This window comes from Panthera uncia, chromosome B1, assembly GCF_023721935.1.
Source record: "Panthera uncia isolate 11264 chromosome B1, Puncia_PCG_1.0, whole genome shotgun sequence".
Lineage (NCBI taxonomy): Eukaryota > Metazoa > Chordata > Mammalia > Carnivora > Felidae > Panthera > Panthera uncia.
In genome coordinates, this window is record NC_064811.1 from 161,186,438 (window position 1) to 161,201,766 (window position 15,329).

Consider the following 15,329-nt stretch of genomic DNA (forward strand, 5'->3'; position numbering starts at 1 on the left):
ACACAGACTTTTGAAGCAGGTTCCAGGCTCTGAGCTGTCAGCACAGAGCCCGATATAGGGCTCAGAATCACGAACTGAAAGATCATTACCTGAGCCAAAGTCTGACGCTTAACTGACTGATCCACTCAGGCGCCCGAATCTTATTTATTTATTAACCAAATTATTTTGTAGTGAAATGATATTTCCCTGACAAGAAATGAAAGAAAATAAATGAGGGATTTTAATATAATTTTTTTCCTTAATTTACTGTGATAGTTTTTTGCCAGTAAGATACAAGAATTAACTGCAGAAACCTTCACTTTTGTCCCCCAAGCTACTGTCAGGTACCAGAATTTCACTGGAAATGAAATAAAGATTTATTTGAACTAATTGAGTCACTAGATCAAATTAAACTTTTCTGTTGTGGAATCACATTTCTTTCCTGCAGAAATAGACAAAAAGCCAAAGCTGGTTTTCATTCATCACAAGGCAGCACATCGCAGTGCTCTGACTCAGTCTATCTCAGTTACTACAAGATTTGATTTTCAGGGATATATGTATGGAAAGTTTTTTATTTTAAGTTTATTTCTTTTGAGAGAGCATGAAATGGGGAGGGGCAGAGAGGGGCAGAGAGAATCCCAGGCAAGCTCCGCAGCGTCAGCACAGAGCCCAAGGCGGGACTCAATCCAGCTAATTGCAAGATCACAACCTGAGCCGAAACCAAGAGTCAGAGACTTAACCAAATGAGCCACCCAGGCACCCTTGTATGGGAAAGATTTTTTAAAGTAATGTCTGAGATTTCTGTTTGAATACAATAAGGAGTTGTCTTTATTTTGAAGTATTTAGTTTAGATTTTTTGGCATACTCTTAACCGTGTGTGTTGTTGGTTGCCAGTCACTTGATTTCGACATATTAGTCCAGGACCACAGTCACAGCGCTGGAAGATTTCTGGAGCCTGAGCGGTATCTTTATGCCCTCTCCTAGAGCAGACCTGTCCCTCCAATAGAACTGGCTTACAAATTTTAGTCCAGAAATGACGAGCACAGCAGAGTCCAGCTCCACAGTCCAAAGTTCTAAGGCATCTTTCTCCCTCTTGTCCTGTAACAAGATTCGTAAGGGCTGCAGCAAAAGTGGGGAAAGTGGCACGTGAGGGGGTTATCGCTGGGGTAAAGGTGTGGGATATAGAACTGAAGGCCACAAAGGAACAATAGAGCATGCAGGTCTCCCAGAGCTAAATCTACTAAAAGTATATGAAATGGAAATTTCAGCCCTACCTAATAGAATTTGTTTTATAAAGTTAAAACATTTTCAAAGGAAGATGGGATTTCCAGTCTTGAGGAATGAAATAAGCATCCCTTATCAGTGTTTTTTTTTTTTTTTTAAATGGGATTTATCCTGGCATAAAGACCATTACTTATAAAAGGGACTGTTAACCTGAAGGCACAAGAATGGCCAATTCACTGCTTTCAAACATTCTACTTAATTTCTGTCACAGATTGGAATTTGAGACTACAATTTTGTAAAAAGCTTCATTTTAGTGGGTTGTATTTTGTTTGAGAATAAAAAGTTAATGCATTTACTTTCATTTCTCTTTTTTCTCTTCATTTTTTATTCTGAGGATCTAGAAAGGGAAACTGCCATTTGTTAAATTACAGACTATAAAAAGATACGTGTGTAAAATTCAATTAAAAATCTTGCTAACCAGTTCATTATTATGGCTATTCCCCTGTCCTCTTGCTGATTGCCTTATGTTACTCCCTGCATGATCTCCATAGCTGCTTACAGAAAGAGATGAGAAACAAGACATACTCCCTATGTGTTTCTGGAGTGGAGAGGAATCAAGTCAGTTTCAGCCTATCCTTAAAAGGCTAGGGGGAGGAAATGTTTTTCTTTAATGTTTATTTAGTTTTGAGAGAGAGAGAGAGAGAGAGAGAGAACAAGCAGGGGAGGGGCAGAGAGAGAGGGAGACAGAATCCAAAGCAGGCTCCAGGCTCTGAGCTGTCAGCACAGAGCCAGATGCGGGGCTCAAACTCATGAACTGCAAGATCATGACTTGAACCGAAGTTGGATGCTTAACCAACTGAGCCACCCAGGCGCCCTGGAAATGTTTTTCTTTAAAAAAAAAAAAAAAAAAAAAAAAGAGTGCTCAGAATGCTTCTCTTACCCTTCCCGCCTTGTGGTTTCTTAATATTTGGCTTTCTTTTGGGTTTGTTTTCCTGAATTGGATGCTCAGTTGTTCCTTTTGTTTCTATATCATCTTGGTCATCCATCTGCCTTTCCAATATTGGGGTTGCATCTTCCATTGTAGTACAAACATCTGAGCAACAACCAGATGTAGTTCGAGTTATTAACTTCAAGGACTAGAACCACAGACATGCTAATTATCATACTGTTACATAGTTTGGCAGTACCTCTGCCTTCAGTTTATATATAACTTTCAAGATTTCTGGGACATATGCACTAAATATTTACATGCACATATGGTAAAGAAAGTGGTTAAGTAATAAGTGGAATCCAGAAAATGAAAGAATTTGTAAGGTTCCAACTTGAACCTTTCCTTGAAAATCATTATCTCTAGGTTGTTGGCAAAAATTGTTGCCAGGAAATAAACTATTTTGTTGCATTAAGAAAAGGCAGCTGCATAAATTACTTCAAGTATAAATCCAGGAAATCTTTAGAGAGTGCTTATCTTGGAATATTCTAGTGCATGAGATTCAGATGCTGTCTTCAGTGTAAAGCCACTGTTCAATGGGGCAGAGCAGTCCCACAGGGGTTTATGACAGCTTACCATTCATGCACAGTGTTCCAGGACAGCACATGGCATTACGTTGGCACCTCCTTCGTAACCCGCGACATGTAGCACAGAATGGCCTCTCATCTTGAGGCTTGAGGCAGAATTTTCTGGAACTGCAGTCCTTGTCAGACAAGCACTGTGAACCCTGTAGGGAAAAACTTGTCACAGGCCGGGCAATCCAACAAGATGTAGAATGACTTTTAATTCAAAGTGGGAGATGGAGGAAGCCAAATCACAGTGGCACTTTGAATGCAGGGACAAACCTTAGGTGGCACCTTAATTTTTCAGTATAATTGGTTTTCTCCCACAAAGGAGAGACCAAATTTCCAATGAAGAAACCTATGTGTTGCATAGGTTACTCGTGTTCGAAAAATTGTCCTAAAAAGTTGTCCTAGTTTTAAAACTCAGGATTTAAATTTCTTATGCTCTTTCTGTAAGTGGAAGAAAATGTCTTCCCATGTGTGTCTTATAGATGGTTATGAGATTTTTGATTTATATCTGTTACCTCTAGAAGCTGTGCTACAGTTTAATTAAATATAATGTGGGTATTTGTGCCATTCCTATTTGATTTCTTTTCTCAAGTGAGTCCCATCAATCACTGCACCCATTTGCCAGCTAGCACCTCGGTGAGTCTTACCCAAGTGAACTGCCCCCTGCTCCCTGGTTGAACTTTACCTTCCGAGCCCCGTGCACGTCGGCAGAGCTCTTGATGTTGTTGAAGTCCAAAACCAGAGCACTCAGGGGGGCACAGAACCAGCTGAGCCCCAGCAAGACCACCACCGCCATCCTTCAATCACCTTGACCTTCTCAGCTGTCTCCGCGTTCTCCAAACTGGGCGGCAATAAACCTACAATAGAGCTTTTGCCAAAATGAAAACCCTGCAAGTCGTCCGTAACTGCTTTTCCTGAAGGAAAAACAAATCTTTGTCTAAGAAAGGTGTGTGAAATAGGATGAGTGAGGTCTAACCAGCAGATTCCTTCTGAAACGATTTATACCAGATGTGCCCCCCTCATCTCTCTCCACCTCCCTCCCTCCTCCTTCATTTCCTTCCTCCTTACCCCACACAGGCTTCAACAAATCCCTTCAGATCTGTTTGATCAATAGTTCAAAACAAGGACTCAATAGAGGGAGAGGAGAGGCAGGGCCACAGCGGCTTCTCCTCCAGGGGTTGAATCCCTCTTAATTATTGCATATCAAAGTTAGTTCAAAGGGTTAGCAGAAGAGCAGGATGTCTGTATCAAAGGCAAACTCTGATAATCACCTGCATTTCCTACCTTCAATAATCCTTTGGGGTGGAGGGAGTCTGTTCTAAGATCTGTTTTCACGGCTAATTGTGCTCAAAGAAAGAATGAATCATATTGGCCAATATGCCGTCAAGGATGCCAAAAACTAATGAGTTACAAAATATCCTGAGAAGCTTTAAACTCTGCTTCAGATAGTGAAGACAGATAGAAAAGAGAGAAAATGCCTTCTGATTAGCTCTGGCATCCAGATGTAAAAATCCCAATGGCTTAAAAGCTGTGAGCATAATGGCACCTGTTCCAATTAAATGTCAATTGGAAAATAATCCTCCTTAAACTGAAAATTGAACTGTTTGAGGCTACGGTTATTTAATTAGGAAAACAATGAGATTTATAACAACCCTCCTCTCCTATTACTTGATGATGGGGGCAACCACAGAAAGTCTATTTTATGCAGATTCATACAATTCAATAGGAAGCTCTGGATGCATTTTATGTGCAATGTATTTACTTACTTTGTATTGCATTGGTTAAACTGACTTGAGCAGGGTGCCTGTGTGGATCAGTTAAGTGTCTGGCTGTTGATTTCAGCTCAGGTCATGATCTCACAGTTCGTGAGATCAAACTCCACATCGGGCTCTGCGCTGACATCTTGGAATTCTCTCTCTCTCTGCCTCCCTCCCCACCCCCCATGCATATGCATGCATGTGTGCACACTCTCTCAAAATAAATATATATATATATTTTTTAAGTTAAAAAAAATTGACTCAAGCAGAACAGGTCTCCAGGTCTCTTGGACATTTCAGATGGAATGTCATTCATTTTCAATTTTTCCTAATTTGAATTTTTGAAAACATCTTTTTCATCCCTTGGTGTCTCATTTTTTCTTTTTTCAGCCAGACTGTTAGAGAAGTCAAATCATTTAGACCTGTAATCACTGCCTAAGTATTTTAGCAGTGGAACAATCCAGATCTGGGCCAAAACATTTTTTTTTCTCACTCCTTGTTTTCGTCGTTCTCAGTGTAGACTCATGCTGGTACCTCAGGTGAGAGGTGCCATTTAAAATCTAAAAATGCAGGTATGCCTGGCTGGCTTGGCCAGTGGAGCATGGGCCTCTTGATCTTCGGGTTGTGGGTCAGGTCCCACATTGGGTGTAGAGATTACTTAAAAATAAAATCTTTAACAACAACAACAACGACAAATCTAAAAATGCATCGTTTCTAAGCCATAAATGGCAGTCTTGGTATTGCTGGGTCTTCCTCCAGAACCCCAGCCCATTGAAATGTATCTCAACACGCTGTACAATGGGAACATTTCCAGTCCCGAGTAATGGCTTGGTAGCATTTAGCAGCAGGTGAGCTGAGGCTTCCTTTCCTCAGCTCTCTCCCTTGGGTTGGGGCTGCTTGTCCACCACTCATGTAGTACAAGAAGGAGCTACTTCTTCTGCAAGGATGCCTTTTTTTTTTTTTTTTTTTTTTTTGCTTCAACTGAAAACATCAAACACCCTTTGATAGTTATGATAAGCCTGATGACTAGGTGTGTTACAGGATTTATTTTGAAGTTGGACAATTATGACCAAGGATAAAGGAGAGAGCCCCAGGGTTCCCTCTCTGCTGGGGATCTCTGCTTCCTGTTACCTAACTGAAGAGAGAATATCAGGGCACCAAAGGCCTCTGGCAATAAACACAGACAAAAGGGCTGATGGGAAATCTTTTAACACAGCAGAAATATTCATTGAGCACTTCGTATGTAGCAGACCCTGTGGTTAGATGTTGGGAATAAATAAAACACAATCCTTGGCCCTGAGGAACCGGTGTCCAGTCAGAAGATACATATATATCTAGGGATGCTTCCGATATATTGTAACAAGTGCTAAGATAAAGGCATAAATGTGTGGCTGGAGGATCACAGGGGATGGCATGACTAGACCCTCTAGAGAAATAAAGAAATGCATCTACAGAGGAGGTAATATTGGAGCTGGGTTTTGTGGGATGAGTAGGAGTTTCCTGGGCTGAGAAGCAGAGGATGGTCTCACCCCAGGCTCAGGGGGTGAAGTGTGTGGAGGGGCAGGGAGGTGTGTCTCAGCTCCAGGGAGAGATTGTGTCTGCCTGAGGCAGGTGGTAAAGGACAAGATGAAGCTACACTATGAGGAACCTGATACACCATGCAAAGAAAACTGGATTTAACTTATGTGCGAAGTCATCGGAGATATGTAAGCTTGAAAATGGCATGACCTAAATTCCTTTTTAAGAAGGCAGTGGTGGTGGCCACATGGAACAATAGTTGTAGTGGGTGAAAGGGGACACTGGGCCATGACTCAGGTCTCAGTTGCAATTCCCACATGATGAGGAGGAAGTCCAATGTAAGGCAGTGGCACAGTGGTGATGAGGACCAAGCAAAGGGTGGGGTTTTGAAGTTGAACCTCTGTCATCAGATGTGGGGGGTAGGGAGCAAGTGGGAAGGGAAGAGCTGAGAGAGCCGGCCAGTTCTAATCTCACACCCCAGGTGGGCTGTGGCAGCACTAAAGCAGAGAATTCAAGGTGAAAAGCAAGTTAGGGGCAGCAGGGTGACAGTTGGTCATGGGAAAAGCTATCCAGTTCATCAAGTCTTTGCTGGACATCTAATATCGAGGTGTTTTCCAGGAGTGATGCTCTCCATCTGCCTCCCACAGACAGAGGGAGGAAGGATGCAGACATCAGACACCGGGGGGTTACAAATAGGCATGGAATAGAACAGAAAAGCACACATGTCCGTGTCTGTGTCTCTCTGCACTGAGTACGAGATTTGGGGTCAGACTGGCCTGAATCAATCACAACGCTGGCTTCTCCCGTGTCCCCACCACACCCACCTCCCCTGTGCATCCCTCTACCTATCATGGCACTTACAAAGCTCTTTTGTCTACTTATTGTGTCTACAGCCAGATGATAAGCTCTGTGAAGGCAGGCCCATAGCTAATTCATCTTGATATCCTCATGCCTGGAGTGCCCGGCACTCAAGAGAAGCCCCACACAATTTTGATGTGATAGATGAATGCACAAATAAATGGATATATAGTGGGGCGCCTGGGTGGCGCAGTCAGTTGGGTGTCTGACTTCGACTCAGGCCATGATCTCATGGTTCACAAGTTCGAGCCCCACGTCAGGCTCTGTGCTGACAGCTCAGAGCCTGGAGCTGCTTCAGATTCTGTGTCTCCCTCTCTGTCCCTCCCCCACTCACTCTCTCTCTCTGTCTCAAAAATAAAATAAACATGAAAAAATTTTTAAATGAATGTGGAGTAACTTTGTGGTGCTGGGCAAGTTACTTCATCTTTCCAGGCTGCAGTATCCCCTGCTGGAAGCTGGCTGCCCTCCTCCATAATGATGACATTTTGAAGGTTCGATGTGTGAAAACATGTGTAAGGGCCTGGGGCAGTCACTGGCACTCAACACTCCAAATACGTGTCTTTTACCTCTTTTCCAGGCCAGAACTTTCCAGTGTCACATAAACTTCAGTACCCAGCATGACACACAGCCCTTCCGTGGCAGGCTCTCCACAGATCTTTGTTCCACCGATTCATCAAGGAAGAATCTCCCCTAACCTCGGGCCTCATTTGGCAACAGGGCCACTATTTCTATGTCTCCTAAAAAGCCAGAGCAATTTTGAGGAAATTAAGTATGTGACATCTGCCTGGAAAGTAGCTTTTGGCATATTTTCAAATCTGCCAAGGCCACTGGCTCGTTCATAATCACAGCGTGCCTCAGTTGGGATGCCAGCAACTGAAAGGAGATGCCCCTGTGGCAGCGTTTACTGCAAGGCTTTATCTCAGTCATCTGGGGATTAGAGATGATGGGGCAGTGGGAAGAGGATGGCAGGGAGAGGGAAGGAGGGAGGGGACAGCTTTACAAACGTTTCTGCTTAAAAGGCATTTTCCCTGCTCTTAGGTCAGGGCGCCAAAGCACACACACTCAGACTGCGGCAGCAAGGACCTTGCAGAGGCTGTGGTTGCCTCTCAGAGAGACACCAGGAGCTCTGTCAGCCGCAGAACAAAGAAACCCTCACACACACTTTTGGCCGAGATGCCGCCATCTTGACACCCTCTGACAAGGATTAGGGGTTCACTGAAAATCTCAAACTGATTCTCTTACTTCCACAATGAGTATCTAGGCCAAAAGAACATTCAGATGGAGCACTAGGGACTGAGTTTAGAAGAAGTGAAAATTCCCAGAGAAACCCCCAAGGGCCCCAGCTTCGGCTCTGTAGGTCACCTGCCGCTCCGTGGGTGACTCACATTGTTTGTCCGGGAAGCACTGTGGGCTGGTGTGTGGGAGCAGACACCTGTATCCTCCGGAATGACAGCTGCTCTAGTTCAAGTCAAAGGCAGAGTGTCAGAACCCGTGATTTATAGTCACTTAGGAATGGAAATTTTTATTTGCTATGGCTCCTGTGTCAAAACCAGTTTGATTTCCATAAATTTTGCTTTCCTTAAAAGAAAAATCAAAGTAACTGAAACAAGCAGGTCTTTGGCAGAATCTCACAGGAAATGTTCAATAAAATAAAAGATGAGAAGGGCATGTTGAGAAGAGACAGAGATTGCAGGATATAATCAAAGAGTTGCTGTAAACGTTACGGTTTAGTTACCTGAGGTCAGAAGGTAAAGCAAACCACTTGTAACAGCTGAGGAGTCGCCTGTCAGATGTCTCGCAGCTAAGCATGGGGGCAACTCCGGAGACATTAAGGCGGAAGCCAGGGAGATGGGGTCCTGGCCTCTTCACTGACTGTGTGGCCTTGGCTTGGTCACATCATCTCCCAGCTAACCTCCTCATCTTTCCGAGAGCCTCTTACAGACCAGTGTTCTGGGAGATTACAGGGGGGTCCCTGGCCACCATGTTGCTCAGCTCCAGGAGATTGTTTGGATGCTAGTCTGTGTGAATCACCCGCTTTGGAGTCTACCCCCAAGGTGGTGCTGGGGACTCCCTTTTCTTGCAGCAACAGCCTCAGAACTCTCCCGACTTCATTCCAGGCACCCAGCTAGAAGCAGCTCCAAGAATCCACGAGCTTCCGTCTTCCAGGATATGCTCTGTCTTCATTTGTTTTTTACTTAAAAAAATTAGATGAGGTTGTGTGTGACTTCATAAACCCAAATAATGCCTATCTGTCCCGCCCTGTTCCCAGGTACTTGTCTTAGTCCGTTCAGGCTGCTACAACAAAAATACCACAGACTGGGGGGCTTCTAAACAACAGAAATTCATCTCTCACAGTTCTGGAGTCTGGAAGTCCAAAGTCAGGGTGCCCACAACGTCAGGTTCAGGCCTGGGTTCTGGTTTATGAACAGCTGTCTCCTCACGTGGTAGAACGAGAGAGGAAGTTCTCTGGGATCTCCCTTATAAGGACACAATCCCACTCATGAAGACTTCATCCTCATGCCCTAAGCACTCCCCCAAAAGCCCCCACCTCCTAAACCTGTCACATCAGGCATTAAGATTTCTATGTAAGAATTTGGAGAGGATGCAAGCATTCAGACCATGGCAATACTCTTCCTCCCCCATACCAGGTTGTCACTGACATATCACATTGCACAAAACGTGGGGGGCGGGGGAGTGTGACAACAAATGCTACTATGAAAAGGCAAGAAAACATGAAAAAGAAGCTGCCCCTGTGGCAATACCTATCAGCTGGAAAGCGTAACAGCTCCCGTCATCGGTCAGTGAAGGAGCCAACGAACTGAGAAGAGGGCGTGTGTATGTTTGGGTGAATTGTGTCACTGCTGCTGTGGCTCTGTGACTAGGATGTCCTTTTGTCCATGCCGCCATATTCCCCAGCTGAGGTCTATTGACCACGTGTGTCAGATTTTGATGTCGGTTGTTTTTTTTTTTAACTGAATGATATTTCCATTTCTAGAGAGTCTACAACTGACTTCTTGAGGCCCTTTCAGACTTTTGGTTGCCCGCAGCCTCTTCCCATGACAAAGCGGGTTCTGCCATCTTTTGATCTAGACCAAACTGGGTCTGATTCTTTTCCCTCAAAAGTTCGGGGGCAGGGGGCGCCTGGGTGGCGCAGTCGGTTAAGCGTCGACTTCAGCCAGGTCACGATCTCACGGTCCGTGAGTTCGAGCCCCTCGTCGGGCTCTGGGCTGATGGCTCGGAGCCTGGAGCCTGTTTCCGATTCTGTGTCTCCCTCTCTCTCTGTCCCTCCCCCGTTGATGCTCTGTCTCTCTCTGTCCCAAAAATAAAATAAACGTTGAAAAAAAAAATTAAAAAAAAAAAACAACACACTATAAACCTTCCCATATTAAAAAAAAAAAAAAAAAAAGTTCGGGGGCAGGGGTCAGTCCAACTGCATTAGGAGACCCCAAATCTGCCTGGAGTCTCAATTCTGAAGAAGCACATTTTTAAAAATGTATGGCTATAGTGGCTATAGCTAACAATACCGTGCTGTGTATGTAGAAGTTGCAATGAAAGTAGAGCTTTAATGTTCCCACCATAGCAACAACAAGAAGATAATTATGTACGATAAAGGATAGGTTAACTAGCCTTATTGTGGTACATATTTGCTACATATATGTGAATCAAATAATCACATTGTACTCCTTAAGGTTACATGATGTTATATGTCAATTATATCTTAGTAACACTAGTAAAAAAGAATGGCTACCCATGAGCTCTGCACACATGAACTCTGGAATCCCCTTCTGGAGGGGATAAGCTACTTGCTGTGAATTTCCCCGGGGTATTCTCCAGGAGGCTCGCCCAGTTCTGGTATCCTTCCCCGTTAGAGTCACTCTTCCAGGGTGTCTTCATCTGGTTACTCCATCTCCCCAGGTGTTGTGAAGTATCTGACTCACTGAATGTGATCTAGCCTTCTCTGTCCAGGCTCCTACTCTGTATATACCCTGGATGTGGTCCAAGCTGCCTCATAACTTTGGCCAAAGTAAGCTGTCTGTGTGGCTGGAGCCCTCTGGCTGGGCCCCATTTGACCAGTTTAATACTGGGTGGGTGTAGGGGGGTGAAGACACTGAAGTTCACAGAGGTCAAGTAATTTGCCTAGGTCACATGGCTAGTGAGTTGCAGATATAGGATTTGAACATCAGTTTTCTGGTTCCAAAGTTTATTTTTTCCACTATACCACACTACACAGCTTGCTAGCTAAAGTCCATTCCCAAACATAGCAAATTGCATGAAACACAGGTGTATATTCACTAAGAAATAAAATCACAGGGAACACTGCCTGTTGCCATATTTGGATTATATACAGCTGTAGGACTATGTCACCTTTTCCCTATATTATCCTTTATGGAAATGTGATATAGTGGTTAAGATGAAATAACTTGCAGGTTGTGTCAGCCAGGCTGTACCCTAATCTACATGTGGTACATTGACAACACTGGTTTCCTCATATAGACAATTTGCAAAGATTTGATGGTGCCCTTTCAACCTTCAACATAGGCTTTGACTTTGGTAGGGAAGCCCCCAGACACACCATCCAACCCGATAGGATTCATAACTGTGTTCACAACCTTGTGAAGAATTTGGATAAAGCTCTGGAGAGCAAGAGGAGGACAGAGTTCATCACCCTGACACGCAAACCCCAAACCCAGTGCCCACTAGCACATTTAGCTTTGCATTTACTTTGATTCCTTGCACCCTCTTGTGGTCAAGAGTGAAGTGAGCACTCGGAAGGCCCAATGTAAATTCCAGGTACTCCATTCCAGAGGTATTTCTCAATTTTTGGTGGAAATTCCCCATGGAACAGCACTCGCCTTCTCATAAACCTAAGTACTTCCCCACCTTATGAAAGTGACCTTCCCTTTTCTAATTATAACAGAAAAACATGTTTTCAAATTTTAGAAATTTTGGAAAATACGTAAAAGTGTGAAGAAGAAATTAAAAGTCACACATACTCTGACCCAGCAGAGACAGTCACTATCAAATTTCGGTGAATTCCCCCCAATTTTTTCTATGCAGGTACATATACACATATACATGTAGCATTTTTTTTATAATTTTTAAAATGCTTATTTATTTTTGAGAGAGAGAGAGACAGAGTGTGAGCGGGGTAGGGGCAGACAGAGAGGGAAACACAGAATCTGAAGTAGGCTCCAGGCTCCGAGCTGTCAGCACAGAGCCCAATACAAGGCTGGAACTCACAAACCATGAGATCATGACCTGAGCTAAAGTCGGATGCTTAACTGACTGAGCCACCCAGGCGCCCCTCATTTATTTTGTAATATACAATATAATTAATCTATCACCAGCTCCAGAACTTGCCATTTCTAATGCTTACCCCTGCCCATGTGTGTCTCCTCTACCCAGTCCCTCTGTCTGCCTCCCCAACACTGATGTTTATGGTTATCATTCCGTTGTTTCCTCTTAAAGTAAAATTACAACATACACACACAACTTGGGATTACACTCTATTTACTTTTGTTTCCTCTTTTTTTTTCCCCACTGAACATTTTCCTTAGATCATCAAATATTATCAGAACACATGGCTGTACCTTCACCCAGAATACAGGTGTATTACAGTTTACTTAATGAATCCTCTAAATGTTGGTCATTCAGATTGTTTTAAAATTTTTGCCACTCTAAATCATTCAAGCTGTTTAAGAGAATACATCTATGATTGTTTCCTAGAGATGAGCACTTAGGCATGGAATTTCAGGGTATGGTGTACTGAAGTCTTTGACCGCTCTGCCCCTCTGCACTGGAAGCCATGGCCCTCTTGTCCTCCTGAGCCGTTCTGAGACATCACCTCCTCGGAGCAGCCTCCAGTCTCTTCCCCTAGCCCGCTTAGGTGCTCTCACTGCTGGGTCCCCCTGTGCTCTGCAGCCTCCTTGTAGACGGCCAAAGGACATGGGTTGCATCTCCTCCTCTTCAAAGATGCTCAGTAACTAGGGGATCCTCACCCCTCACCAGAATTTTGGAGTCCTTGAAAAGAAACAAGTGAGCCCTTTTGCTTCAAAAGAAACAGGGAATGGGGCGCCTGGGTGGCTCAGTCAGTTGATCGTCCGGCTTTGGCTCAGGTCATGATCTCGCGGTCCAGGGGTTCAAGCCCCGCATCAGACTCCGTGCGGACAGCTTGGAGCCTGGAGCCTGCTTTGGATTCTGTGTCTCCCTCGTTCTCTCTGCCCCTCCCCCATTCGTGCTCTGTCTCACTCTGTCTTCAAAAATAAATAAATGTTTTAAAAAAATTAAAAAGAAACAGGGAATTAAATAATACCACTGGCATTAGAATCTTATTATTACTTTTTTACGTTTAGCATAATTGAGCTACCAAATCTTCACAGCGGGGCCTCTGCTCTTCAGTTGTTTTTTCATTTCTGAGGGTAAAACTATACTAACTTTTGAGATTTTTCTCTCAAAAAGGTAATGTAGGGGCGCCTGGGTGGCTCAGTTGGTTAAGTGTCCAACTCTTGATTTTGGCTCAGGTCATTATCTCACAGTACATGAGAGTGAGCCCTGAGTCAGACTCTGTACTGGAGTTATGCATGGAGCCTGCTTGGGATTCTCTCTCTGTCCCTCTGCCACTCACACTCACTCTCTCTCTCTTTCAAAATAAAATAAATAAACTTAAAAAAATGGTAATGTAGGCAGTTCAGCAGGCTATTTTCACTAGAGCAGGTGACTTATACTGGAAAACTGCTCACAAGGTAACATGGGCCTCTGGACCCATATAGCACTTAGGGCGGTTTCCTCATGTAACAGCTCTGAGCATGGTGCCTGCACATAGCAAGTATTCAGCAAATGTTTCACAAATGAAGGTGTCTCAGATCCCTTCCTGCTCTAAAATTCTGTTTCTAGAGATTTTATAGGAAAAGAATGCCATATTATTAGAATTTGGACCGAGAAAGTTCTAAGGTCCCAGTGCAAGTGGGGGAATGAGAAGTAGCTGTAGTTTCAAAGTGGTCAAGGTCAGGGTCTTGACATAGACCTTGAGCATTAGCATGGATGCCAACTTGACAGGGCCAGAGGGACATGAAGCAAAGCAAGGATTTCCTCGGTAGCAGCTGTTTTCCTTGACACTTTCTTTCAACACCTTCTTCCTATATCAGGTGTTGGGAAAGAGGAAGTCTCTCTGCATGACCTGGGACTGGTGTTGTGAGATCCTTTTAGAAGAAAGATCTTTGGATAACAGAAGCAGAAGGAAGGAATTTTGCCAAATTCCCATTCAAGTGCTCTTTGTAGCCTTTAATGGCCAGGTATATCTGACAAAAGCCAGGTCTGTGCCAGAGTACAGGCTGAAGTGTGGCTTTAATATGTGTGTGTGTGTGTGTGTGTGTGTGTGTGTGTGTGTGTGTATAATTATGTGTGTATGTGTATATATGCGTATTCTTTGCCTACATAACTTTCAGACTTATAGCATATTTTCATTTGTCATTAACGAATTAACATTTTCCATATGCTAGGTAGATTGTTATGTGCTTTAGATACATTATTTTATTTACTATCCACTCAACCCTCTGAAGTAGATACTACTATCTGTTTCACAGAGGTAGAAACTGAAGCATAGAGAGGTTAAGTTGCTTGCCTCAGACCGAAGAGTTGGCAGATCTGGGATACAAACACCACCTCTTTGGACTCTAAAGGTCATTTCATTTGGCCTACTTAGATACACTGTTTACTTATATTTATCAACTCTGCCTCATTTGGCAGGTATTTGTCTAAGTCCTACATTATGAGTCCTTTGGGAGCATTTATCTATTGATCTCTTATTAGCCTGAAATGCCTTACACATAGCAGGTAAATAATAATATTAAGCAGCAACTTGGTATTGTGGACTGAACATCGATGACTTTGTGGGTGTGTTTTCTCTCCAACTTCTTATTTTGAACAATGTAAAACTTACAGTAAAGTTTTAAGAATAATGCAATGAACACCCATATATCTTCTACCTAGATTCACCAATTATTAACGCTTTGGACATTTACTTCTGGTCTTTTTTTTTCTTAACCATTTGAGAGTTAGTTGAAATCACATGCCATTTCATTCCTAAATACTTTACCATCTATATATCTCCTAAAAACAAAGCCATTTCTGCATAACCAAAATACAATTATCAACATCAGAAAATTATACAATGTTGCAATACTGATATAATAGTCAAATTTTCTCAATTGTGCCAATAATGTTTCTCACTAACAGTTTCTTGTGTTTTTGTTGTTGTTGTTGTTGTTGTTTTGATGCAGGGTCCAATTTAGGATTACACTGCTTGTAGTGTCATATCTTTCTTTTGTCTCTTTTAATCTAGAGCAATTCACCAATCTTTTTCTTAATCTTTCATGAAATTTACATTTTTAAAATTTTTGTTTAAATAAAGGGCAGTTTGTCATCAGAAGTTTC

At 43.2% G+C, this 15,329-nt stretch overlaps 1 protein-coding gene across 1 annotated transcript; it reads right to left on the minus strand.

Moving 5' to 3' along the window:
* Positions 1-826: 826 nt before the first annotated feature.
* DKK4 (dickkopf WNT signaling pathway inhibitor 4) lies at positions 827-3,672 on the minus strand. The gene is made up of 4 exons (XM_049631501.1): positions 3,449-3,672; positions 2,768-2,918; positions 2,144-2,296; positions 827-1,077 (listed from the first exon to the last, which is right to left on the minus strand). Exons 1-4 carry the CDS (start codon positions 3,557-3,559, stop codon positions 827-829), a joined length of 666 nt encoding a protein of 221 aa, XP_049487458.1. The 5' UTR covers positions 3,560-3,672.
* Between the last annotated feature and the right edge of the window lie 11,657 nt (positions 3,673-15,329).

Bases quoted from the DNA above. Each gene is read 5' to 3' on its own strand.
- DKK4 (XM_049631501.1), bottom strand. From the start codon at position 3,559: ATGGCGGTGGTGGTCTTGCTGGGGCTCAGCTGGTTCTGTGCCCCCCTG. The intron at 2,297-2,767 runs GTAAGCTGTCAT...GTTGTTGCTCAG, and splicing joins TGGAACACTGTGCATGAATG to ATGTTTGTACTACAATGGAA. The intron at 1,078-2,143 runs GTAAGAGAAGCA...ATCTTGTTACAG, and splicing joins GAAACCACAAGGCGGGAAGG to GACAAGAGGGAGAAAGATGC.